Below are 27,241 nucleotides of genomic sequence, written 5' to 3'. Positions count from 1 at the left end.
AAGGGGAAACGGGCAGAGAGAGAAGATGGCTCTAGTAAGTCACAGCCAGTTAAGGGCAGAGGTACAGAACTATATACTTTAAAAACTCCTACTCGTTGGCTGTCGCATCAATCACTGTGCTAAATGCTTTCCGTATTTTAACCCTCGCGACTGCCCTGTGCGCACGACTATGTGCATCCTACAGACCTGGAAGCTAAGGCTCAGAGAGGTCCAAGTTCAAACAGCTAGCAAATAGGAGAGATTCAGACCCAGTCCGAATTCGAACCCAGTCTCCCCACTCTGCTGAGTGTGTGGCTGGCTGGGTTCCCCAGGAGCCAGACACTGAGGTGCAAAGGCACCCATAGGGGGGAAAGGGGGGAAAAGGGAAGGTGCAGGGCTGGCCGGAGGAGACGGTGAGCTGCAGAGTGGTCTCAGTGGCATAGAAGCCTCCGCTGCCCTTTCAGGGATGCTGGGATGACCTTCACATGTTCTCTGCCTTTATTTCGGCGACACGAGGATGTGGGCATGACCTTCTGGAGGGCCGCTCTCCCTGCGGGGGCTGACAGCAGGGCCAGCCTGCCGGGAGCACGCACCGCAGCCGGGCAGACCCGCTCGTTTCCGACATCACAGCGTGCTCCACAGGGCTGGAGGGCTTTAACGGACTCCGCAGGGGCTCCTGCAGACCGTGCAGGTGCACTGTCACTAGACTGGTGACACGGCAACCCACACCAGGGCTAATTCTTAATACTTCGGGTCCTCGGGCTCGAAGTCCCCAGGGAGCAGGCACCGACTCCAAGAGCCCGTGGAGAACGTGCATCTCCATCCCAAAGCCGCACAGGGTTTCTGTGCATGTGCACCCGCCGCGGGGGCTCCCAGTGCAGAGTCTGCAGCCACCCCCTGAGAACTGCTGTCCGGGGATGGGTCTCGTGCCCCAGGGACAAGCTCCCTCCCCAAGTGGGGCATGCAGCCTGGAGGCTCCTCTCCCACAGGGCCACGCTGGCTGGGCAGCTGCAGTTAGCAGGGCCGAGCGGGCTCCGGACACAGCTTCCTACAAGCAGCAGCCCTCCCCCCCGCCTCCCCCCCTCCCCCCCCCCCCCCCCCCCGGCCCTGATCTCCCTTCCGAGACCCCTGGGGGCTGAGGAGCAGAAGGACACAGCTGGCAAACCGGAGCCACAGCAGCGGCGGGTGGAAGGAAACGGGAGATGTGAGGAAAGCAGCCCCCAGGTGGTCAGTTTCACGTCTCCCCGTGGATGCGGGTGGGAGCATCGCGCCAGCTGCTGGGGTGCAGGATCGGGGCCACGGTTATGGTTTCTCGTGCCTTGGCCGCCACTCCCCCATCTATCTGCTCATTCATTCTGCAAGTGGTTAGTGGGCATTTCCCCTGGGCCAGGCGCTAGGTGCAGGGGCTACGGCAGTGAGCAGAGCCCACAGACAGCCCTGCACCACAGGACTTCCTCCTAGCACGTTTCCGTGGGGCCCCTTCTCTGAGTTGACATCACCCCTAACTCCGCATCGAAGCAGCCCCCTTGGGCACTCTCCGTTCCCTCACCCTGCTCTCTTGTCTGCTGTGAAATTTTCTCACCTGCTTACGTCTTGAATGTTCGTCTGCCCTTCCCCCAGAAGGGAAACTGCATGCGACAGGGGCTCGGTGTCTCATTCACTGCTGTAGCCTCAGCCCCTAGAAGGTTCCCTGGTACCTAGTGAGTGCTCGCAAGGTATTTACTGAATGAATGAGGGCACTGCTGTTTGCTTGCCAGATTTCGTGCTCCCAGAAACTGAGTTCACAACTTGTGGCTTGATCCTTCATACTTAGCACAGTGCCTGGTATATAATAGACACTGACTGTTATTTTCTTTATCAATTGTTAGGTTTAAAATTCTTTTTAATGTTTATTTATTTTTGAGAGAGACAGAGGGCGAGCAGGGGAGGGTCGAAGAGAGGGGGAGACACAGAATCTGAGGCAGGCTCCGGGCTCCGAGCTGTCAGCACAGAGCCTGACATGGGACTCGAACCCACGAATCGTGAGCTCATGACCCAAGCCGAAGTCGGACGCTTAACCGACTGAGCCACCCAGGCGCCCCTAGAATTTGTTAGGTTTAATATGTATATATTCAGTTTGCTCTACGTTAGTATTTAAAGCTAACAGAGGTTCAGTGTTTGTTGGAAAGGTGTATCAATGAACGATCTTGACCAATTTAAAGAAAGTTTCTGAGTCTCAGGTGCCTCACCTTCAAAATGGAGATGATGATGCCTAATTCAACGAGGTTGTTATTAAGCTTGAAAGAGATACGCCGTGTAAAATTGCCTCGGCCAGTGCCTGGTGAAGGTGGCAGTGTTGGAACAGCTAAATTAGGGCAAGTGCTGCCTGTTCTAAGGGATCTCTTTCACAGGTAATATTTATAAAAGCTGTCCCTGCGATATAGTACAGTGTACAACCTGTGCAGCTGTACATGGTGAGCCCAGGAGGCACTTGATTAATGTGTGCTGATTGATTGTGTCCTGAACCCTTGTTAGACCTTAGGGGCTGGAGAAGACTTAGGATTTTCGTCAGAAACTTCCTCCCCGGATGGTTAGTACCAGGTGTGTACCTGGTCCGTCGGGGAATTGTTCAACCAAATTTAAGGGAGACAGAACCAAGAAGAAAATATGCCAGCTTAAGACCTACCTTTTGGTTTCGGTTGTTTTGGCTTTAGCTTTAAAGATTTCTTTCAAGTGTCTTGCTTAGCTATAAAAGGTGTATTTTCAGCCTGGAATCAATCAGATACTACCCGATAAAAAATGAGCACAGTCAAAACTGTGAGGTGGAGGGAGCTTTTGGTTCCTCCCGATTTTTTTCCCCCCTTCCTATTCCTGGCCTCCAGCCCACTCTGGGAAACTCATGACTATCTGCTTCTCAGCACCCCACCTCCCCGCTGCAACTCCCATCCCAAGGCAGGCCTCTCTGATGACAGAAGTGGTTCCTCTTTCCTCTTTCCCTCCCACTCTCAAACCAGCCCTGACCAGCTAGCTGTCACGGAGGAGATACACCTTGCTTATTTATTGTTTTATTTCCTAGTGCTCTGCTAGAGAACTCTCGTCAGACCCAGTGGAGTTGGGGCGCCCGGGGCGGGGGGCTCAGTTGGTTAAGCGACCGACGCTTGATTTCGGCTCAGGTCATGATCTCGCGGTCCGTGGGATCGAGCCCCGTGTCGGGCTCGGCGCTGGCAGTGTGGAGCCTGCGTGGGGTTCCCTCTGTGCCCCTTCCTCGCTCAAAATAAATGAATAAAACATTTAAATGGAGTTGAGGAGTTGACAAAATAATTCACGCTGCAAATACTTGATATTACTTTAATATGATATCTTCTACAAGAGTTTTCCCATTTCAACAAGCGGATAAACCAGAAAATGGTTGTTTCTCAGACGATTTGACCAGTATTTAGGAGAAGTGTTTTAGACAGGTTGCCTTTCCTAGAGCCCCTCAAGTCACTCTGCATAGTGGTCTGTGAACCCAACCGTCCCTGAATTGCAGTCCATCCACAGGGGTAGATTTCCTTTAGTTTCATGGATTATAATAATATTAACCGTTGGTTCAAGATAGTAATGCCATGTTATAAGCGGCTAGTGCTATATTAAGTTGTGTTTTGTTTTAACGATTCTGTGGTCATTCCTCATTTTCTTCATCCCTACTGCTGAGTCTCTGCGGAATTCTGACCTCTGACCCCCTTGGAGGAGTGGGATTTGATTTATGAAGGAGGCAGTCACCTTCCCTTCTACATGGGCAAAGTCCAGGAGACGAGAGGGCCCAGCTCAGAAGGGATTGAGGGAGGCCTTCAGTATGGATCGGGGCGTCTGGCATCCTGAGGGGACCAGTGAGGGACGGGGCGAGAAGGAGATGGGCTCAGATGATGAAAGGAGAAGGCACTGGTGATCTCGCTCTGATGGAGATTGAGGTGATGAGCTCCCCATCACTGGAGAAGTCGAGCCTGTTGGAGATGCCCTTGCGGTATGAGGAGGTGGCTTAAATGGCCTCTAAACTTCCCTCTGAGTTTTCTGTTTTTGTAATTCTGACGATTGGCTCCGTTGTGCTTTAAGGCGTGGCCTTTGTTTTTCTGTTTTTGTGATAACTTACGCACAGGCAAGCAGTTTTGGGCAGATGTTTGTAGAAGTAGGAGCAGTGAAGCAAAGAGACTGTGGCATGGATGGGGTGAATCCGGGTTTCAATTCTAGTTCTGTTCTTACTCTGTGTGACCCAGGGCACGTCATGTTACTGCTCTGAGCCTCAGCATCCTTAAGGCAGACTTCCTAATAGCCCTGCCTCCACAAGTGGCCGTGAGATTTGGATGAAGCATGGAGGGCAGTGCTTGGTACAGTGCCTGTCACACGCAGCCCCTAACAGACAGTGGTGACAGCCGTAGCTGCCCTTACTGCCACCGTGCCCCGAAAGGCAGAGTACAGCCTCAGGAGTCTGCCCACCTGGGTCCAGGCCAGCTGCGTGACCTTGGGCGAGTTACCCATAGTCCACTGAGAGGTCAGGCCAGCCTCTGCCTGATGCTCTTTGTCCAAAAAAACCTCTGCACTATTGGAATTTCTCTGATTAGCTCACGTTGGTGCTCCATATGCATTTATGCCTCTGAATTTCGGCAGTTTTATCCAGCACCCAGGATCACACGCAATGACCCCAAGAGTTCACATGCTCCCAGAAAACCCCGTTATCGTACCAGCTCCCCGGTCGCCTTTGTATGTGGGGGGGAATTTGGAGGGGTCCATTTGATAGGAGTCAACCTTCCCAGAGAGAAATCAGGTTTATCCTGAGCCTTTGAATTTCCAGTAGGAATTTGGCTTGTGATGAACTTAGTAATTTGTCAGGAGGACACGGAGGGAGGATTGTCCCAAGTCTGGTCCCACGTGCCTGTCTTTTTCTCAGTTAGGAATTTTCTCCAGCAGTGTCTTTGAAGTTAGTGGTGTAAAGGATGATTACTCACCCATCCACAGCTCATAACCTCGGCAGAGGCTGGCCCATTTCAGATGTCTGTGGAAACCTTTGCCTGCCCAACACAGGCCAAGAAAGGGAACCACTTTGTCTCTGAAGTGGAGTCCTGGGGAGTGAGGGGTAGCTGTGGCGAAGTGGGTACTGGGAGGGGGAAGTCTTTGTTAAGCCTTTGGTTTGCTAACCACGAGCCGTGACTGTGGCCACGTCCTACACCAGCTCGGAGCCTCAGTTCAGTCCCTTGAAAAAGAGTGACAGTAATACCGTTGATGCATAGGCTGATGTAGTGATTACATCTTGTAGTGTCAATGAAGTGTTTCATCAACTGGAATGTGCCACAGAAGAGTGAGATCTTATTAAATTGGTGGACCATGATTTGTTTCCTAGGTGATCAGTTCTGCCACTGATCCACTCGAGGTCTTGTGGTAGGCGAATAATCATAGTATTAATCTTTATAGAGATAAAAAAAATACTTGGCATCCCATTCGTTCTTTACCAGTTAAGGAACTTCATCAATTCATTCAATAAATACACATTTAGGATGCAAAATACACGCAAAATATTGATGTTATTGTTCCTGTCAGCACACGGAACGTTAACAAGTGCCGCCTACAGCTATGTTACTATTTCTGTTGTTGAGATTTTTAAATTTTTTTTTAATGTTTATTTATTTTTGAGACAGAGAGAGACAGAGCGTGAACAGGGGAGGGGCAGAGAGAGAGGGAGACACAGAATCTGAAACCGGCTCCAGGCTCTGAGCTGTCAGCCCAGAGCCTGATGCGGGGCTCGAACTCACACACCGTGAGATCATGACCTGAGCCGAAGTCGGACGCCCAACCGACCGAGCCACCCAGGCGCCCCGAGATTTTTATATACTATTATGATAGGGCTCAGACAAGCAATGAAAACGGAGGCGGAGTCTTTGGTCTCCAGGAGCTCATAATTTAACAGAGATAGAAAACATAAGGAAATTCCAGTGCAGTCTATTCGTGGAACAGTAGACATATTCGTGGAACAGTAGACATATCGGTGGAACAGGCTGGCGGTAGTGGAGGTGGGAGCCTCAGAAGGGTGTGCGTACGAAGTGACATCTGAATTACGTCTTAAAGGATGACATGAGTTCACTGCGTGAATAAACTGACTTCATTTACCAAGCGTATGTCAGATGAGAGGAACAACGTCGTACAACACGGGGTGATTGGCTAGACCTCCAGACGTGAGTTTGGGGTGGTAGGGAGTAGAACGAAGAGAGATGTGACTGAGGAGGTAGGTAAGGGAGGCAGCAGACAGATCTCGAGAAACGTCGGAGGCCGTGTTTTGGCTGGATGTGTTTTCCGGGGAGAGCGTCCACTTATGATGGTAGAACCTGAGATTTAGACTTGAAAGAGTATTTGTTTTAATTTTCCTTCTATCAGGTCCTTTCTAGGTGGACATTCAATCTACCTGAACACTAGTCGGGGACAACATTTAACACTTCAGGTTGGGCAGTCCCGTGGGTAGCGGGGCCAGTTCCCGAGACGGAGAGCGTAAGAAGGGAACCAGGTGAAGACCGTGGCTAAGGATGGAAGTAAGAGGAAGCCCTCAGCTTTCAACAGGCTGAGTTTGGGATACGTCGTGGCCACCTGCTGGGAGGGGTCTGCTAAGCACGGACCGTCTCGGCATGGCGCTTGGGTGAAGCTGCCGGCCTGGAGATGTGCTGATGGTCATCAGTGTGTCGGTACTTTAAGTCATGGGGACAGTGAGATTGCCCGTGGAGAGTGTGTCGGATATCAACAGTGAAGGTCAAGGACAGACCCCTGAGGAACAACAGCATGGAAGGGAAGAGAAGGAGAGAAGCCAGGGGAGGCAGGAGGAAGATAGGAGGCATGCTGGTGGCGTGGGGTGTCACGGAAACCAGGGAAGGGAGATGTGACCAACAATTTCAAGGACGATGGGGACTACAGACATTCACTGGGCTAGGCAAGCACTTTATGAATGTAGTGGGATGATGAGGGAAAAAGCGAAATACTAGTGATTTGAGAAAGTAGAAGCTACAAACTTTTCCCAAGAATGTTGGCTCTGAATAAAAAGAGAGAGCAAGACTGACAGCTAAAGGAGAAGGTGGCCCATTCGTTGGTAACTATCTGTCTTGGGTCGTGAACCCCCCGCCCCCCCCGATAATGTATTGAAACAGTATGCCCCTCCATACATACCAGATTTTGCCTCTGTTTTCAGAAAATCAGCCCTGGAAATCTAACCCCCAAGGTAAGAAACTGTGGGGTAGAATAACATCTTGTTTTCAAGGGGGGCATTTGAGTGTGTTTTTATGCTAAGAGTCAAGTGTCAGTGTCCAGGGATGGACCAAAGACAGAGGAGGGGTGGGAGCAGGACTGGCCTGGGGGTGTAATTGGTTGCGGATGCCCCTGGGGGGCGGTGAGAAAGAACGAGCTCTAGAACACAGATGGGGGAACCCGTCCCAACAGCCATCCTTCCTCCGTCTAGGAGAAAGAAAGAAAGAAGACGGGATGATTCATAGAGAGTGGAGAGGGGGACACAGAGCTGAGGACAATGCTGAGGACCGTCCCTCTTTTCTCTGGGAGGCGAGAGGTTGGGCACCTGCTGAAGGTGCAGGGGCTGTGACGGCGCTGGGCCTGGACAGAACAACAGGCACTAGAGGTGGTGGATAGAGAGAACAGAAGGAGGTAAGGACGAGGGTGCCAAGGCGTTGACGGTTCAGGTGAGGCTGGGGATCCAGAAGTTGTGAAGGTGCCGATCTGTCCGGGGAAGTGGCTTGAGTTGTGCTCAGCTGACCAAGACAAGCTGCAGACAAAGCAGTCCCTTGGGTTAATCCAACCAGGAAGACAGGGTTGAGGGCACTGGCAAAAGGGAAGTTGAAACAGCAGACCAGTGGGTGGCCCTGGCTTTGGACAGACCTGTGAAGATGGGTGCCCTAGAGGGGGAAGGAGAGTGGCATCGCAGCGGAAGTCGGGAGCTGGTTTAGGGTGTGGATGTGGCCGTGGGCGTTCTGGGCTAGAACGAGTGGACATGAATGTCTCTGGGACTAAAGAGGTCAGGAAACAGACCAGAGTGGTGAGTGGACCATCGACAGTCCCCGTAGATGGTAAATTCACCCGAGACTTCAGCAGGGTCTGGGTGGAAATGAAAATTGTGAGCTGAAAATTATGGCAAAGAATTGGAAGAATGTGGTCGAATGACCAGGCATGCCCTATTGAGGGTAATTAATGAGAAAGACTAGAAGTTTCCATAGTCAGGAGGTTGTGACCCAAAGCAGGGGAAAGGGGACATTAGGACCATGGTAAGGGCCCTGGTTTCCAGGACACAATACTGGGGAGGGGAGAGCTAGGGTCAGGGGTCAGCTGTGACAGCAGTGACATGATTTCAGCAGGAGGCTGGATCTGGAGCGAGATGAGGCCACGTGGGTGTGGAGAAGACAGGTGGGCTTCCATTCTCCTCTTGGATTAGTGGCTTACCTTGTATTCTCGGCAGGTCACGGTTGCCAGTTTTTCATTCTACTAAATAAGAACAATTGTGAAAAAACAAAGCAAACGAATCATCATCTTTTTGTAAAAGAGTTAGGAAGCACAACCATCAACACAGCAAAAAAGCAATTTTACCTCCCAGATGACGTCTCCCAGACCAGCCCTCATTTCTGGAGAAAGCACAAAACCCCTTGTCAAGTTGCCTGTTGCAGTTCTGGGTCCCAGAACGTAGAGGCCCCCCGCCCCAACCCCTCGTGCCCTGAAGCCCACGGCCCTGACAGCCCCGTGTTGGCAACCCATAGCCTACAGCCTGTTGCTGTGCAACCCGTGAGCTAAGAAGGGCCTCGGACAGTTGTAAAGGATTGTATAAAAGGATAGAGAAGAGAATGTGCAAGAGAGAACAAACGTGGCCAGTGAAGCTTGAAATGTTGACTGTCCGGCCTCTAACCGAGAAATCTTGCCGGCCCCTGGCCTGGCCTGAAGAATGGTTGTCTTCTCTTTATCCCAAGTCCCTGAACTGTTTCACTGGGTCTTTCCTGGTCCTCCTGGGCCACAAGGCTGGAGCTCTGCCCCATTGTGTGATAGTCCTGACCGGGGAAGTGAGGGAGTGTCAACAGTCATATCAGTGCTATTGATGTTTGTGGTTTGGTTGAAGATGCCTTTATCTTATTTTATTTTATTTTATTTTATCTTATTTTATTTTATTGCATTGCATTTTTAATTATTTTAATTATTATTAATTATTTTAATAATTCAATTATTATTTATTTACAATTATTAATTATTCTTTTATTGTTATTAATTATTATTTTATTAATTAATTATTAGTTATTAATCATTACTTTAATTAATTTTAATTATATTTATTATTTAATAATTTTAATAATTTTAATTATTATTTTTAATTGTTATTTTATTAAATTATTATTTGTGTGAGAGAGGGGAAGAGGGGCAGAGGGAGAGAGAGAGAAAGCAAGCTCCACGCTAAGCATGGAACCTGACATGGGGCTCGATCCCATGACCCTGGGATCATGACCTGAGCTGAAATCTAGAGACAGACACTCAACTGACTGAGCCACCCAGGCACCCCTACAACGCCCTATTTCACAAGCATATATGCCCTTGTGCATTGAGCAACACGGCCTAGAGGGAGGAGCTCTGGCTTTGGAGGCTGAGACAAAGGGCGTCCAGTCTTTAATAAATGTTGTTGAGCACTTATTATGCACCAAGCCTTTTGCAGGGATTAATCCATTCAGCCCTCACCCTGTGTCCAGAGGGTGACTGGACACTGACTTTTTCATGCTATGACCCACGTTGTGGATGATGACGTCTGCATTCAGATAGCCAGGTGAGAGGACCCGCCCTAGCTGCCTCCACCCCTGCCCCCCAGGGAGGCTAGAAGGATCAGTAGCAGACTGTGGCCCTTAACATATGGGAAGCTCTGCCCTAGGACACAGGTGACATGACTATTCCAGTTCATAGATTAAAACAAGATAACGTTTGAAACTTAGAGTGTAATTTATGCAAAGTCAGAGCTGGCGGTAGGCAGAGCCAAGATTCAGCCAGCCAGAATGCTTCTGGAATGATCCCTCTTTAAAGCATGCAATGCCAGGGGCACCTGGGTGGCTCAGTCGGTTAAGCATCTAACTCTTGGTTTCAGCTCAGGTCATGATCTCACGGTTTGTGGGATCGAGCCCCTCATTGGGCTCTGTGCTGACAGCGGGGAGCCTGCTTGGGATTCTCTCTCTCCCTCTCTCCCTGCCCCTCCCCTGCTCGCACGCTCTCTCTCTCAAAATAAATAAACTTCAAAGAGCGTGCAATGCCGCCTCTCTGAGCAGAGGTGACCGCAAAGCCATGTTCACAGTCGTGTGTGTATTAAACAAAACAACACATACAGCACATTGCGGTGTGTCTAGTAAATAGGAAATTCTTAATATTAATATTGGCCACTGTAATTGTATTACTTTACATGGTAAGTCTTATCATCGGGACTGGCTTTTCCATGTCCGGGCACAACAGTGAGGCACAGGAGACTGTCTGTGAATCAAGGAAAGGATGTTTCTACTGAGTATTCACCCACCGGATTAATCCGTTAGGGTTGCCACAGCAAAATGCTGCAGACTGGGTCTGAAATAAGGGGAATTTGTTCTCTCACAGCTCTGGAGGCTGGAGTCCAAGATCAAGGTGTGGGCAGGGCTGGTTCCTTCAGAGAGCCACAAGCGTTGGCTCTGTTCCAGAACCATCTCCTAGGCTTGTAGACGGCTGTCTTCTCCCTGTGTCTTCACATCGCCTTCCCCGAATGTGCCACGCTGTGTCCGAATGTCCCTTTTCTATGAGGACACCAGTCATTCTGGATTAGGGGCCATTCTCATAGTCTCATTTTAACTCGATTACCTCGGCAAAGACCCTATCTCCAAATAGGGTCATATTACGAATGACTGGGGGTTAGGATTTCAAAGTATGACTCTTGAGGGAACACATTCCAACCCACAGGACTCACTGTCATCCCTCGACTAAGCTCTGGAGATGCAAAGGGAAAGACAAAGCTGTGGCTGCCTGGAGAGCTCATAAATGGCGATTTGGAGGCTGAACAGAAGTAAACATGTCTCTAGGTATTTTTCTGGCGTTATACGTTGCAAAAGAGGCCTGGTGGGGTCTGCTGTTTCTCCCTGAAGAAATGCCAGACCCACAGGCACCTCAGGTCCTATTTGTATCTTTCAAGCCATCACACGATAACACGGATCTCTCTTTCTCTTTCTATCTCCCCCACTGTCTCTCTGTAATCAAAAGAACATCTGGTTTTTTTCTGAGGGCTAGCAAGGGCAAAAACAGCCCAGTAGGATGTGGTTCTCATTTGAAAGACAGCGTCTGGTGAGAAATCAGGATGTCTGACTGTTAGTCCCGTCCCATAATGACTGCACGTAGGGGGATCTTCTCAGCAGACAGCGCCTGTGGCTGTGTAGCTGTGAAAGCCGGATCAGACGGTCGGTTACGGCCTGCTCCCGTTCAAGGTCGTGGTGGCTTCCTGGTGCCTGAAATACTCTTCCTGCTCAAAAGGCTTCCAACTTGGATGTTTTACCCCAGCCAGCCGGCCTGGGCATAGAAACCGCCTCCAGCCTTCCTCAGGCTTTCTCCGTATTCAGCGCCCATCACTTTGATAAGTGCCGAGGGGCTGATGGGAATTCTTTTCGGTTCTGAGTGCGAGAGAAATAGAGCGAATCCTGTGTGTTTTCAGATGCTATAGAGCTTGCACTCATTATTATTATTTTTTTTTTTAGATCTTTTCATTGACAAAATGGGTCTGTGATTATTTGAATGGTGGGAGAGGTGACTATTTGCTACTGGTCTGATACGTCTGCACTTTGATGTGCTTCGGAAACGCTGGCAAGCACGCCCGCAGTTTTCACTTGATCTTAGCCAAAAGGCCGAGAAGCGATGCGCCCGCAGTTTTCAAATGAGAAAAGGAGGGCCAGGGCAGGAACTGACACCCGGTTACCTGGCCAGCCAACAACTGACCCGTACCTTCTATAGTAGCATAGGTTTGCAGGCGTGTGTGTGTGTGTGTGTGTGTGCGTGTGTGTGCGTGTGTGTGCGTGTGTGTGTGTGTGGCTTGGGTAAAGCTATTTTTAATGGTTGAAAAAACCCTCTAAGCCTTGAAATCAAAATCAAGCATTTCCTCCTTTAACTGGTATCGGGAAAGAAAGGTAGGAAGGAATACAGGAAGGAAGGAAGGGGAGAGAGGGAAGAAAAACAGAACAGGGTTAACCATGATTTTCCATATATTTGAACATTTCAAATATACTGGAGTCTCGTGATTTTGTTTTTACTTAGTCTATATTTGAAGGGAATACAGTGTTTTCCAGAAGGGAGCAGAAGTAGCTGGATATTCCTGGAGGCCGACCTATGTCGAGGTTGCAGCCCATGCTGCCCCAGAGTCACAGAGGGGTCCGCCCTGCCACCTGCTGCTTTCTGCCCTCCGCCCTCCCTCCATTCTGCCCCCACCACGTCAACAACTCCGAGGCGTGCGGTAGAATGCCAGGCCACAGAACTGACCAAGGCTCAAATGCTGACTCGGCACCTCTTAGCTGTGTGGCCTGGAGCACATCATCGGCCCTCTCTGGGACTCACTTTTCTCTTCTGTAAAATGGGGATAGAATGCACGTGCTGCTGGCGAGGAGGGCTGATCTGTGGGTCACTACCCCACTGAGGAGGTTCCAGGCTATCGTGAGGCAGAGGCGAAACCGCACAGCTCCTGAACATTGCCCTGTGACCTTGGAGAGTCCCCTGTGACCTTTCCTCCCTGTGGCTCTGTGTCCCTATCTGACGCGTTTGGTGTGTGGGCGAGAGTGGGGAGCACCCACGCGCCCCCTGCAAAGGTGGGGGGTGTCATGCATCTGGACTCCGCAGTGAGCGTGCCCTGCCGACCACGGCTTTGCCTGTTTCCCCGAGGACGGTGGGCAGTGAGTGCTGTCAGATGGGGTGGGGCGGTGCCCTGGCTGCAGCGCGACGGTGGCTCGAGAGGGGCAAGAGTGGCCAGAGGGAGGTGTCAGTAGGCGGAGTGAAACTGAGGAGGCTGGAATCTGGGTGGGAAAGAAGGAATTGTTCCCAGAGGGGCCGAGCAGGCAGAAGGGACAGGGCAAGGTGAGGCCATAGGACCGTAGGATGTCGGTGGGGGGGGGGGGGGATTTCCTGAGGAACAAGAACACCACGTGGGGGTAAACACCAGCATGGAGGGCTGAGTGAGGGTTTCGTTTTGGGTTGTGCTGAGCTCATAAAACCTTGCTGCTGTATTCAGCAGCAGATCTGCTGTGGAAACTGAGGCCCAGGCACGCTGGCTGGTTCTACTGTGCCTATGACCAGTCGGAGGAGTCACCCGGCCAGAGGGCAGAGAATGAGGGATGGATGGGCAGGAAGCCAGGTGCCCAGGGACCAGGCTGGGGTGGGGCAAGAGGGAGCAGGGATTAGAAAGAGGTCAGGATGTCACTGGCAGTGCTTTGGGCTCCTATACCCCTTAAGGAACTTCCCCCTCACCCCCCATACTTGGGTGTGGCTCAGCCCTTCATAGTTTTTGAGAAAACAGACCGAAATGCCTCAGAGGTGATGCGATTGGCTGCGTTCACTAAGCTCCACCCCCTGCACCTGCGTGGTGGGGGGCAGGGGGGCCAGCTACCCCCGTGGCTCATTTCTGACTACCGGTCTAGGAGGAGGTTTTCAGGGTGTCCCCGGTTTGCCGAGGAGGAAACAGAGGCTCGGAGAGAAGGAGTGGGCTGCCCAAATTCACGGAGCTGTTGGATGGGGATCTGGGATAAACTCAGGGAACCCGGAAGCTTCACCATGTAGGTCTCATTCATGACCTGTGCTCAGAGCCCACCGTTCCTTACAGCTGCTTGACATGTTCACTCATTGCCTGGCTTCAGGCAGTTTCAGAGGCAGGCTCATCACCCCCCTGTACTCTCCCCTTCCCGGTAGTGGCTCCTGGGGAGTTTCCCTGGGGGCAGCAGAATCTAGCACAGCTAGAGCGCACGCCCATGGGGCTGTGGGGCAGCCAAGCCCTGGGTACCCCAGGAGGCATCCGTTCTTACCAGGCTGGGCGGTCATTCTAGGGGAGCCAAACTCCGTCTTTTCCTTTGCCCACTTCCCTTCCTCTGCTCTGGGGGAAGGGACTAGTATCTTGAGGCCGACTCAGAAGGGCTCCAAGCAAAGAGGCTGATGAGCACACTTACAGCAGGATGTTAGTGGTCACATGCCATTCACTTGAAGGCATTGTGTTTATTAGAGATTCAGAGAAAGGGCAATGTTTAAGACAAAGACATGAGGTTTTTTAAAGAATGAAGTTTCTCAGAGTGGTTAAGGAACTTGCCCAGGGACACACAGCATCAGGGTGAGTGAGATTGGATCCCAGAACTGTCTCTTTTCACCAGCCTAAGCAGTTTCACCATCAATTATGGCCAAATCAAAAAAAAAAAAAAAAAGAATATCTCAGAAACTGAGGAAGGCAATTTTCACAACTTGGTTGTGTGTCAGAGTCACCTGGAAAACTAGTAAGGAGCACAGAGGTGAAGGCTCGTTGACGTGGGGACAGCACCTGGGCTGTGGAATTTGTACCAAGTTCTTTATATTCACCAAAGTTTGAGAATTACTGATGGAAAGTAGAAAGGATCCTAAACCTTTTAGCTAATTAGTCCATTTTTCCGGGCTCTACCTTTTTGCTATCAGGTCTAGTACCTGGAATGTAGGAGGAGGCCGCCGAGTGGTTGTTGAATAAATGGACAAATCTAGAACTCAACTGGTTACCGCAGAGGACTGCTCAACCAGAGACCCCCGGAGGCAGGTCACTGCTGCATCTGCAATCCAGTTTGGGCCCCATTTCCAAAGTAGCCACATGGACGAGAGCCTGCCCTTCAACCATGTCTTCGAGTTACATTGAGGGAGTTCAGGATCCTGTTAGAAAATAAACACACACAAATAAAGGGCTTTCCTTTACGCCAACAGTAACTGTTTTAAAAATATAATGGGGCAAACGTTCCATTCCATTCTTCATGAAATCAAACCCTAAACATAATACAATCTAAAATCCTCCCAAGTTCGTTTTTAATTTGAAGGACATTCCAATTAATATCCCAAAAGAGCTTTCTTGAAACTTAATATAATGGCTTTGAATTTCATCTGGTAGAATGAGTAGCCAAAAATAGCCAAGAAATATATTTAAAAAATTTTTTTCTTCTTCTTATTTTTAATGTTTATTTTTGAGAGAGAGAGAGACAGAGCGTGAACAGGGGAGAAGCAGAGAGAGAGGGAGACACAGAATCCAAAGCAGGCTCCAGGCTCTGAGCTGTCAGCACAGAGCCCAACACGGGCTTGAACCCACAAACTGCGAGATCATGACCTGCGCTGAAGTCGGATGCCCAACAGAGCCACCCCAAGAAATATTTTTTAAAGAGAAAGTAATCTGGGAAGGCTTTGATGATAAAATGCTTAAAGCAGCATGAGGGCAGGGCTAGAATTTACAAACAGATGAATAAAAGAAAAGGTTACCCAGCAGACAAAATTCATTTATATGTAAGTACTTAATAATATATGATACACGTGGCATTTCAAATTCAAGGGGAGTTTTTTTTTTTTTTTAAGGTGATGCTGGCATTGCAGTGTATGAAATATATTTGAAACAGAAGGGGAGGGGGAAGGAAACTCATCAATATGCCACAGATAACACCCTTTGGGTGGGTCTGATGGTAAACTCCCCCCCCCCCCACAAATGCTTCCAAGATCCCCCCAGCTTTCAGGCTTTATCGTAGGTTTACATGCACAAAGAACTTGTTCTCGGAATTTGCATGAGATGCATGAGCCCCAGATGCTGGGTTCTGCACAACAGCAGCCGCCCGTCCTAGGGTCCCCGCCAGCTGGGGGGAAGGGGACAGGACGAGGGTGTGGCAGAGACTTGGCTCCAGGCCCTGGGGTGGCGACGGATGAGCGGACTCTCACTTTAGAGATGAAATTTACCCTTCAATTGTAAGCGCTTTCCCCCAGACATCAAGCTAAACACGGAGTGCGGCCAGGGCTTCCATTTTAAGCCCGTAATTGGCAGGATGGTCCTGCAACCCCATCATAAGTCTTCTGTGAAATTGCAGTGTCCTCACCGCCTAAAAATATGCAGCTCAGTTTGGTCATGTTGCAAAAACGCCACTTGTACTGACCATGAAAATAGTAACGCGTGGAGGACGTGTAAGAAAATGAGAGCCCGGGGTCTGCGGCAGAGAAGCTGGGTCCCAAGGTCAGAAAGACGTGGCTCTAGATTCTGAGGACGGCCCCACAGCTCCAGGAGGGGGTTCACCTTCTCCGGCTGAGTCCATCAGAAGTCTCGTATCATTATTTGATGACTTCTTTGGATAAACCCTTTTACTCTCTTTTTTCTTTTCTTTTTTTCTTTTTATTAAGAAGAAAAAGGTGTGGTCTCGGTTGTTTTACCATTCTAATTTTAGCGCTCTGGGCGTCAAAGGCAGATTCGAGATAAAAATGACAGGCTTCCTTATATAGCTAAGAGTATGGCACTGTCCGAGAGGAAGACCTTTTCATACCTGGGGACAATTTTCCAGGAAGGGTGCTCAGCTATTTAGGAAGCTTGGAGGGGGTGGAAAGAGTGTTGGCCGAGAGCCAAGAGGGCTGGTTCTGTGTCTGGCTTGGTCAAGTTCAACTTGGAAAGTCACGTAGCCTTTCTGTTTCTGACTCCTCATTTGTGAAGGAGGCCTTGGAGTCCCTACCCCACCACTCAGGCGGAGCTCCGTGGGAATCGGACACAATGACACCTTGCAGATGGGAAAACTGAGACACTGGGTTCACACCCTTAAAGCACTGAGCTGATAAGGGACAGCACTTTGCAAACTGTAAATTGCTACACCTAAGGTGGCCGTGCTCTTCTGCTAGCACAAGTGAGATAAATGGTCACAAGTAGTTACTATAGGGATAGAACCACTGTGGTCTTCTGACAACGAAACCAGAGACAGAAAGGAAAAGTAAATGAACACATAGATTTTTCTCCATTAACGATCAGTGATGCAACCCCCAAACAGATCTGGAGAATGCTAGAGTTAGCGCTCCCAGCGATCACGGAGGGCTGGGTTGGGAGGCAGTGTTTTGCCCATTTTAGTGCTCTTCGTGGACAGAAAAATGCATTCATCCACCTTGACCCACAGTCCTCCTTCATAGTGGAAGCTTCAGGTCCCCGTTCAGGGTCACCTCTGTCCTCACAGGGACACTGGTTGCTCTGGCAGGTGCCAAGCCATATGTCTGACAGCTGCACCTGAGTCCCTCCCTGCTGGTGTGACAGATGTACAGATGGCGGGAGGCAGCGCCCTGGAGCCGCGGAGGGCATGGGCTGTGTGCATGCAAAGCCCGGGTTTCGCTCTCGCCCCACCCCTGAAGAATGGAACTCTCTGGGGCGAGCCCAGTTAACGTCTCTGCATCTCATTTCCTTCATCTTTAAAGAGGATGTTTTAGCTGCTGATTTCCAGGAAACAAACTCAGTGATGGAGATTTGCATGCAGGATGTTTTGTGCGCGGGGCTCGTGGCCCCTGTAAGGAAGCGAGGGGGCAGCGGGAGACGTAGGGCTTCTGTGCCAACCAAACCCCGGCCCCGCGGATCCCTTGGTGAGCTCTGAAGCTGGGCTGGCCCTGCAGAGTCATCCCATCTTGAGGCAGGGGGTTGGGCCTGTGCGCACCCACACGGACTAGTTTGGGGACACAGGCTGACCCTGAGAGGGGCAGCGGCTCGCCTAGATCACAGGCAGTTCCTGGAGGGGACGCGGCTAAGAGCCCCCAGACACCAGCTTCCCAGCGCTGGGGAGATGAGAGGCTGGGTCCTGAAAGGTGGCCCGGGCTGCACACCACAGCGTCCGTTATGAAGGCAGTGGTCTTTGCTCCTTTGAGGGCTTGGGGAGGATTAAGTGACACCGTGTCTGGGAAGCCCTACATCCACTATTGTCATTGTTACCTAGCTTCGTTCTGATTGTTGAGTCGTGACACCTGCGTTACGATGCTGGCCTTCTCTGTTTTACTTCTCCCGCACTCTACTGGGAGCTTCTTAATAGAAACAGCCATGGTTTGTTGTCGTTGTTTTATCCTCGTATCCGTAGACTTGGGCATAGAACTTGGCTCCTAAAAACTTGTACTAAATCACTGTAGATGGAAACATGGATCAAGGGATGGGGTCACAGGAGAATGGAGGCTGCAGGGAAGATGCCCTGGGGCTGCTTCTTCGGGGTGCCAGGTGGCACCCCATTGTCTTTCTCATCACAACATGGAAAGCTGCGTGTGACTAACGTCCCCTGCTCTCCCTCCTAGTCGCTCTGGGCTCCTGGCAGTCCCTGGCCCTCTCCGCAGCAGTTGTTGACCCGTCCATCAGGAACTTTGATGTTGCCCACGTTAGCACTGCCGCCACCAGGGACTTCTCTGATGCCAGAGACTTCTGTCTGTTGGGTAAGGGGAGTTTCCCACCCCTCCCTCCCTCCAAGGTAGGGTGGTTGATTGGGACGGGGCCTCACACAGCGCTGCCAACGTCCTGACCTCGGAAGCACGTGGGAGACCCCAAGATGACCTGGTGTGCTGGGCAGGAAGGGATGAACCTGGGGACGGACTCTGGGTGCGCCCTCCTGTATAGTACCCCCATCCTCCTGCAGGGCAGACCATAGTCAAGGTCTCCAAGGGAGTAAGCTGGCCAGACAGAGAACAACGTTGAGCCAGGTCAGAAGATGATGAGAGGAAGGATCTAGGAGGCTAGTCGGAGACAGAGGAGATGAGCAGAAGCTGGGATAGCTGTCCTCAGATTATAGATGGGCCATCATGGCAAGGAAGAAATGTACTTGTCCTGGCCAGGCTCACAGGGCAAAGCTAAGACCTATGGGGAAAACTCAAATTTCAAGAGATATTTTTCAATACAAAATAAAGAAGCTTCTAATAGGCAAAGCTGTCCACAGACACATACTTCTTTTAGAGGGTTTCTGGTCACTGGTATTTAAACAAAAGTTAGATAACCATGTGATAAAAATGTTCTACAAAGACTCTCTCTTCTGCAAGAGTCTGAGGTTGAGTAACATTCATACTCCTCCAATTCTTTGATTCCATGAATCCCCTCACCGACAGGATTGGATAGAAATACGCACATCTTACAGAAAGGGCCGTGTATAGATGTACAGGTTGTGCACTGCACAATTCTGTGTGCTGCCATAGCACAGACTGGGCTGTGAATGAGGCCCTTAGACAGTTCACAGCTTGCCCAAGTAAATGAGTCAACACCATTTTCACAGCTGTTCTTAGGACTGAAAATCTTTAATGCCATGAATAATTTAAATTATCTAGTTCAGGACCTGGTGCACATGGAAAATGACATAATCCCTGGTGGAAAATTGTGGGTATGATGGGGGAGCTGGACAGGGAGATAAGGCTGAAGAGGAAGACAAGGGCTGGAGCATGGAGAGCTTTGTCTGGTATGACTTAATCCCAAAGCCAGTGGGGAGCCAGGGAGTTGCTTCAAACAAGGGAATGACAGGAGCACATTTGTGAATTAAATAAACAACCCCAAACCTGATTTTTGTGTGGAAGATAGATCTATAGAAGAGTTGGGTTCTACCCCCCATCCCCACCACAATTCTATTTCCAGCCCCTGGCACAGTATCAGGGATGTATAGTAGATGTTCAAATGAATAAGTAAGTGATTATGTGTATGTATGTATGTATGTATGGATGGATGGATGGATGGATGCATAATTGGGTGGATGGATGGATGGATGGATGCATAATTGGATGGATGGATGGATGGATGGATGGATGGATGGATGGAAGCATACATGATTAGATGGATAGACTGACAGGTGCACGGATTCATAGATACATGACTGGATGAATGGGTGGACTGATGGATGAATAGATGATGTATGGGTTCCCGGATGCACGATTGGATGCCTGATCAAACGGAAGAATGGCTGAGGTGCTATCTCTGAGGCCCAGGCCTCACTCTTCTCTTATTCTGTAGAATGTTCCCGTCACCAGGCCTGCCTCGTCACCACTCTGCAGACCCGACCTGGTGCTGTGAGGTGTGTATTCTATGCTGATACTCAGATCTGCACACATAGCCTGCAGGCCCAGAACTGCCGGCTTCTGCTCCGTGAAGAGGCCACCCACATTTACCGGAAGCTGAGTAAGTCCCAGCCTGTGTCTTTGTGGCTATTTCTGAGGGCCTGGATATAGCTGGGAGGGATCGTCCAAGCATGTGGTGACTTGTGAGCAGTGGCTTTTGAGGTTCTTAAGAAAAAATTGGCCAAAGTTATCCTGGGAAAGTTGGCATTCATTTGGGATGGACTGAAGGAAGATGAAAACCCTGTATGTATATATACATACATACATACATACATACATACATACACACACACATATACAATTATGGTTATTTTATTTTATTTTATTTTATTTTATTGTAATTAGTTAACATACAGTGCAACATTGGTTTCAGAAGTAGAATTCAGTGATTCAGCACTTACATATAACACCCAGAGCTCATCATAACAAGTGCCCTCCCAGTACCCATTACCCATCTGGCCCACCCCCACTCACCTCCCTCTATCTACCCTGAATTTGTTCTCTATTGTTAAGAGTCTGTTGTGGTTTGTTTCCGTCTCTTCTCTTCCCTCCCCCTTCCCGTATGTTCATCTGTTTTGTTTATTAAATTCCACATATGAATGAGTTTATATGGCATTTGTCTTTCTCTGATTTACTTATTTTGCTCAGCATAATACATTCTAGCTCCATCCACATCATTGCAAATGGCAAGATTTCATTTTTTGATGGCTGTGTAATATTCCATTGCGTATATATGCCACATCTTTTTTACCCATTCATCAGTCGATGGACATTTGGGCTTTCTCCACAGTCTGGCGATTGCCGATAGCACTGCTATAAACACTGGGGTGCATGTGCCCTTTCGAATCAACATTTTTGTATCCTTTGGATAAATACGTAGCGATGCAGTTGCTAGGTCATAGGGTAATTCTATTTTTAGTTTTTTGAGGAACCCCCATACTGTTCTCCAGAGCGGCTGCACCAGTTTGCATTCCCACCATCAGTGCAAGAGGGGTCCCCTTTCTCCTCGTCCTCATCAACAACACCCGTTGTTTCTTGCATTGTTAATTTAGCCATTCTGACAGGTGTGAGGTGGGATCTCCTCGTGCTTTTGATTTGTATTTCCCTGATGAGGAGCGACGTTGAGCATCTGTTCATGTGTCTGTTGGCCATCCGGATGTCTTCTTTGGAAAAGTGCCTATTCGTGTCTTCTGCCCATTTCGTCACTGGGTTGTTTGTTTTTTGGAAACCCTGTTTCTAAGCTAGAACTTCTCTGTGCCGCCTTTATTCATTTATCCGAGATATGGAAGCCACTGGCCTTTGAGTTTCGTAGCAAAGTAATCAAATGGGCTACTATTTATGATCATTTTATAGTTCAGACTCTTCTGTCCCGTGCCTTATCTCAGCTGGTCCTCACAGCAATCCTGAGATGGCAAGATAAGGCTTTCATCCCATCTTAGTGATCAAGAGACTCTGGCCCAGCGAATCCACTTCTCTGATTTCACAGCTAGCTGTGACAGAATGGGAACTTGGAACCAGGTTTCCTATCTCTAGATACAATCTGCTCGCCCTAAACCACCTCACGTCACTACCGAATCATAGTCACCATGGAGAGGGCAGCTTTCTGTGGCTCGGTTTCATTTAAAAGCATCCAGTGAGGTGCTGTTACATATCCGACGTCGTGCTGGTGCTGGGGATACAGGGATGAAGCCAGCAAGGGGAGAGCAACCTAGAAATCCATCACTAACTGAAACATCTAAGAACCCTTTAACAGGGTTCGTGGGAGCTGGGGATCTGGGGGAAGCACCTCCCCCATTAGACCTGCTTATGGGATGGAATTAATAACTTTTTTTTTTTTAATGTTGCCTTTTTCTGCCATCTTATCTTCTAGAGCAGAGACGGGCAAACTTTCTCTGTAAAGGGCCAGATAAATATTTTAGGCTCTACGCGTCTGTTCCAACTACTCAACTCTGCCACTTTAGCGGAAGAGCAGCCACAGAAAATACGTAAATCAATGGGTGTGGTTGTGTGCCAATAAAACTTTATTTACAAAACCAGGCACCAGCTGCATTTGGCCCCACCCTGCCCTAGAGCACTGGTGGTTCCCAGGCCTGTCTTGATCCAGTGATCTCCTCTCCCTCTGTCCCCTCCCCTCCCTCAGCCTTTAGACCTTGGGGGTGCTTTCCAGGCCTGGGAGGGCTTTGATTGCCATATGCTGTGGTCTTGGGCCTCTAGTCTCAAGTCTCCTCGCCTACATAGACATTTATACTATTTAGTCAGGTTAGATTGCAGTAGTCTATCTCACCCATAGTGTAGCTAATCTGCACGGTAATCCTGCTGAGGAGAGATGCCTGGCTTTGAGGTTTAGCTTCTGGAAAACAAATTAAACTGTTTCCCTGTTAATTCTGTGCAGTGCAAATTCAGTGTGCAGAGCTCACCTCCAGCTGAAGACGCCTGCCTGTGTGTTTCGGCACAGGCATCGCTCGCACCTCGTGCACACATACGGCTACTGATCGTTTTCTTAAGCTAAGTAGTCATGTGGCCTAAATATGTGGCTCTTCTAGAAAGAGTCCATCATTTTCTGCAAACCATTTCAAAAGAGAGAACTGCACATCTAACATTTTCCCCATGTTGGGGCTCATTCCGTCTGGGATTCGCTGGGCAGCGTCTGGAGGGAGGGTTGAATACCAGTGTCCGTGAGAAAGCAGGCTTGCGTGCCCTCAACAGTCTTTAGCTTTTATATTTTCTGTCTTTGCTCCTCCTTCAGAGATGCCACGTTCATGAAATGTGGCTATTTTCCTGCAAAGGAAAGGGATGGAGTCTGAAGGTTCTGGTGCTTTACCACCCTCAGTCCTGAGTGCTTGCCCGAGATCCTGCGATTTACAGCTGAAGCAGGTCCTGCGAGAAGGAGCTGTGGGCTGAGAACCAGATTAAAACGTGTGACCATTTGCTTCCATCCTGAGTTTCCATTGAGTTCTTACTAGGACTGCAGTGTTTTTTAACAAAGTTTCACTCATGGTTTCCTCCCTCCCTCCCGTCCTTCCTTCCTTCCTCCCTCCTTCCATTCCTTCCTTCCTTCCTTCCTTCCTTCCTTCCTTCCTTCCTTCCTGCCTTTCCTTCCTTCCTTCCATTCCTCCCTCCCACCCTCCCTCCTTCCTTCCTTCCTTCCTTCCTTCCTTTCTTCCTTCCTTCCTTCCTTCCTTCCTTCCTTCCTTCCTCCCTCCCCCCTTCCCTCCCTCTCTCCCTCCCTCCCTTCCTCTCTCTCTTTTCCTTTTTCCCTCTCCCACTCCCTCCTACCCTTCATTCCTCCCTCTCTTCCTTCAATTCATTCATTCACACACCTGTGGAGCCGCTGCCACTTGCAGGCACTGGGCTTGGAGCACCACAGACATCATGTTATTTATTCCCAACATCTATGTATTGTAGGGACTGCTACTATTCCTCTTGTGCAGGGGGAGATTGAGGGTCAGAAGAATTAGGAAGTTTTCCCCAAGTAGCTGGTGCATCACATCAAGCCCAAGTCTGCCTGCCTCCTTGGACCATCCACTGGTTCCTCCTCACGATGTTCCTCGGTGGCCTGAAAGTCCTGAACACACGCCATCCCAGGGCTTCTCAACCCTCGCACCATGGACTTCCGGGGCCAGACCGTTCTTTGCCCTGGGGGCGGTCCTACAAATTGCAGTATGTTTAGCAGCGTCCTTGACCTCTACTCACTAGATGTCAGCAGCTGGCATCTCTCACAGACCCTTAGGACAACCAAAAATGTCTCCGGATATTGTTAAATGCCCCCTGGGGACAAAGTCACCTCCAGTTGAACCTCTGCATTACGCCCCGCTCGTGAGGAAGGGGTAAACATCTGTCCTGTCTGTCTGCTTCCTCTCCTGTCCTCATGGGAACAGTATGTGGAGACTGGTCCGCAGAGCAAGCAGCAAAACTTTTCTCAATCAGCCAACAGTGGAGCTGAGCAAAGCAAACACACCTGCTGGAAATAATAAGAAATTTCTCTCTCCCCGCCCCGCGCATGCGTGCGCGCGCGCGCACACACACACACACACACACACACACACACACACATACACACACGCACACGGTGACAGAAATAGAAGATCTCTTCACCAGCATTTAGCGTTTCCTTTGTGCAAGGCCCTAAGCCCTGTGGGGAATCAGACACAGGCCTGTTCCAAGTCCCAGATGATGGTATTTGGCCCTGAGCCAGGGTCCCAACAAAAGTTGACTGACTCCATTAATGGATGCCAGAAGATGTGGTGGAGGGGATAAGCGAGGACTGCAGAGAGGGGGGTGAGCATTACAAGGAGGGGGTGGAAGGTGCTGGAGGTGGGGCAGGCTGGCAGGTGGCGCTAACTTTGACCTGATGGGCCAGATGGACCTGGGGAACGCAGGAAGGGAGAGAGGGTGTTGCAGGCCAGGGCAGTGGCCTGGAGAGGGGCCCCCGAGCTGGCCCTGGACCCATGTGAACTGGCAGTGGCCACAGTCGGGGGCCAGAAACGCTTTGAATGCCACACCTTGATGTCCTGGCAGCTACCCACCCTTGGCCCCTAAATCTGTTTTCTTAGGAGTGAAATGCAAATAAGGACCCACGGTGCCTCAGCGTCATTTCTGCAACCCTGAAGTTCTAAAACTTAGAAAACAATTTTTTTGTGGCTGTGTGAATTTGTAGCAAACTTCTCTGGTGGCCAAATCTGCCCGAGAGTAACTGAAGAAATCAGATGCTCTGTTCATCCCTGTTCGTATGAGTAAGCCACACATTTCGCCCCGGAAATAATTGATGTGTTCGATGGTGGGGCCTGACTCCAGACCTTGCACGTTCTGTATCCCTCTGTTCTTTTTAAAAATCCAAGTAATCCTGGATGATAGCTCATGTCTGGCCCTAGTGAGCCGAGGAAGGGCTCGGATCCGGGGTTAAGCTCTGCCTGGCCTCTGGTGGGGAGAATCAGCGAGGCAGCGCACGTAGAGAGGGGATTGGTGCTGTGAGCTGCAGACATTCAGTGTCTCGTGAACATCAGCTGTACTTGCTATTAATTTTTTTTTCACATTGGAAAGTAACCTGACTGGACTCAGGCTGTTGGGGTCTGAGTGAACTACCTGCATTTTTACAGTGCGAAAGCAGTGTTTTGTCTGAATGCAGCACCCACTGTCGTCTCCTTCCCTCCCTGACCCCCCAACTGTCCTCCCGACAGGCAACCCTCTGCTCAGCTCTGGGACACCTGCACCTTCTGTGACCATCACCCTCCACGGCCAGCTGCTGGGCAGGTCCCGGGCCGTTCAGGTGGGCACGTCATGGAAGCAGGTGGATCAGTTCCTGGGAGTTCCGTATGCCTCCCCGCCCCTGGCCGAGAGCCGCTTCCGGGCACCGGAGCCCTTGAACTGGACCGGGTCCTGGGATGCCACCCAGCCACGGTGAGAATCTGGTGGAATACATTTTGGTGAATGCGCAGAGAACTCCTCTCCCATCCGGGTCCTCCAGAGCGAGACTCGGTAACAGAGCCATGCGTTCCGGTTTGAGTAGTGAATGGGGGCGGGAAGTGTGTTAAGGCAGCCTTAGGTGCGCTAACAGATAAACCCTCCGGATAGCATTATCTTGCTCCCGTAAAGTGAATTTGGTGATGGAGTGGCTGTTGTGTTCTGCCCCATGTGGTGATTCGGGGACCCAGGCAACGGGCACCCCCCTTCTTCAGCACGCACATTCCTGGACTTTGCCTCCAGGAAAGAGAGGCTTCGGAAGGGTCCTCACGGACGATTCCTATGGGCCGTGCCTGCGGGTGTGTGTGATACGCACATCGCTGGCCCTAGTCTGCAAATAGTTGGAACTCGGCCCCCTGGCCACAGCTGACTCGCTGGGGCTGAGAAATACAGCAGAGAGGGGAAAAAAAGCACATGAGCGAATGAAAAACATTTAAAAAGGGCTCTCCCTCCCAATAGGAACAGCCTTCAAAGGAGTTTTTAGAAAAAGGAAAAAAAAAAAGGTCAAATCCTAACTTCCTGCCTCATCCACCACGTCGGTTTCCCTTACCGCCTCCCACGCACCCACCGCTTTAAACGGTTGCCACACTGGAGATTTTGCCATTTTCCGAACCAGCGTGTGTTCACCTGGGAAAGAGCACAATTCTCCGCTCTCCCTTCCTGCAGCCCTGCCCTGAGGCAGCTGGCCCAGCCCTGTCCCTTGTCTCCCATGGCTGGCTGGTGGGCCGGTCCACCGCCCACGGCGGCAGAGAGAGTGGTGGGGGGGGTCCCGCTGTTCCTCTCACGTGCTGCCACTCCCTTTGCCCGTCGCCCGAAGCCGCCCAAGTGCTGCAGAGCCGGTGGCCCAGCGGGCGTTTGGCCGGGGCAGTGGGTTCTGGCCGACAGTGGGCAAGAAGGGAAGATGAGGCCTGTGCCCTCGGCCGTTTACCTGGAAGTCACAGAGTCTGTATCCCCAGGCCCAGCTGCTGGCAGCCAGGCACCAGGACACCCACGTCTCCCGGAGTCAGCGAGGATTGCTTGTATCTTAACGTGTTTGTCCCTCAAAATGTGGTGAGTTCTGACGCCCTTGACTGTCTGCCCTGAAAACTGCCCCGTTAGAAACCCCCTGTCCCCGGAGTTGCCAGGCCCTTTACTCCTCTCCTCCGTGGCAGGCTCAGGTCTGCCCCCCCAGGGCTGTCCTGTCTGGTTCTGGGCTCTGTGAATAAGCAGGGGTCCCCCTGGTTCCTACCTGGCCTCACCGTATCCTCCCCACATCCCCAGGTCACCCCCCCCCCCCCGCCCCGCCACGGGAGATGAGGCACAGTTGTCCTGCTTCGGTTCTCCGAGAAATACTCACAAAGGGCTTGTGTTGGGGTGCACTGCTCTGGGTGGGACGGAGCGGCGCGTAAGACAGAGGGAGTTGCATCTTAGTGGGAAGGGCGGAAACAGAGAAGCAAGTATCAATTGACTACGGTGTTGAGAGGACACAGTGACAGGAGGTGTGTTGGGCGGTGTTCAGCAGGTGCCGCTTGAACAGGGGTGGGTGGGGAGGCGTGAGGCAGGCGGTGGGTGAGGGTCAGTGATGCGGGGCTCTGAGAGTGGGAGAGAGCCCGAGCAAGAGCGGGGGGAAAGGGCGGAGCCTGACTCCCGTTCACCCACGCATGAGGAAATGAACAGCACTGTCCTTGGAAGACCCTAGGAGGGACTCCTAGGGACATCCGCCCCCCCTCCCCCCCCGCCCCGGAGTGTC

General features: G+C 50.6%; 1 protein-coding gene across 1 annotated transcript in view; it reads left to right on the top strand.

Moving 5' to 3' along the window:
- Positions 1–27,241, top strand: part of TG (thyroglobulin) — a 253,327-nt gene that overhangs the window by 109,585 nt on the left and 116,501 nt on the right. Inside the window, exons 36-39 of the mRNA XM_045453613.1 lie at positions 18,262–18,396; positions 19,949–20,113; positions 25,230–25,449; positions 26,469–26,562. Coding sequence (XP_045309569.1) covers positions 18,262–18,396; positions 19,949–20,113; positions 25,230–25,449; positions 26,469–26,562 — 614 coding nt within the window. The remainder of the gene's footprint in view (positions 1–18,261; positions 18,397–19,948; positions 20,114–25,229; positions 25,450–26,468; positions 26,563–27,241) is intronic.

Source organism: Leopardus geoffroyi, chromosome C3 (assembly GCF_018350155.1).
Source record: "Leopardus geoffroyi isolate Oge1 chromosome C3, O.geoffroyi_Oge1_pat1.0, whole genome shotgun sequence".
NCBI lineage: Eukaryota > Metazoa > Chordata > Mammalia > Carnivora > Felidae > Leopardus > Leopardus geoffroyi.
The sequence above is the reverse complement of the archived record's forward strand: the minus strand, read 5'-3'. Positions and strand labels throughout refer to the sequence as shown.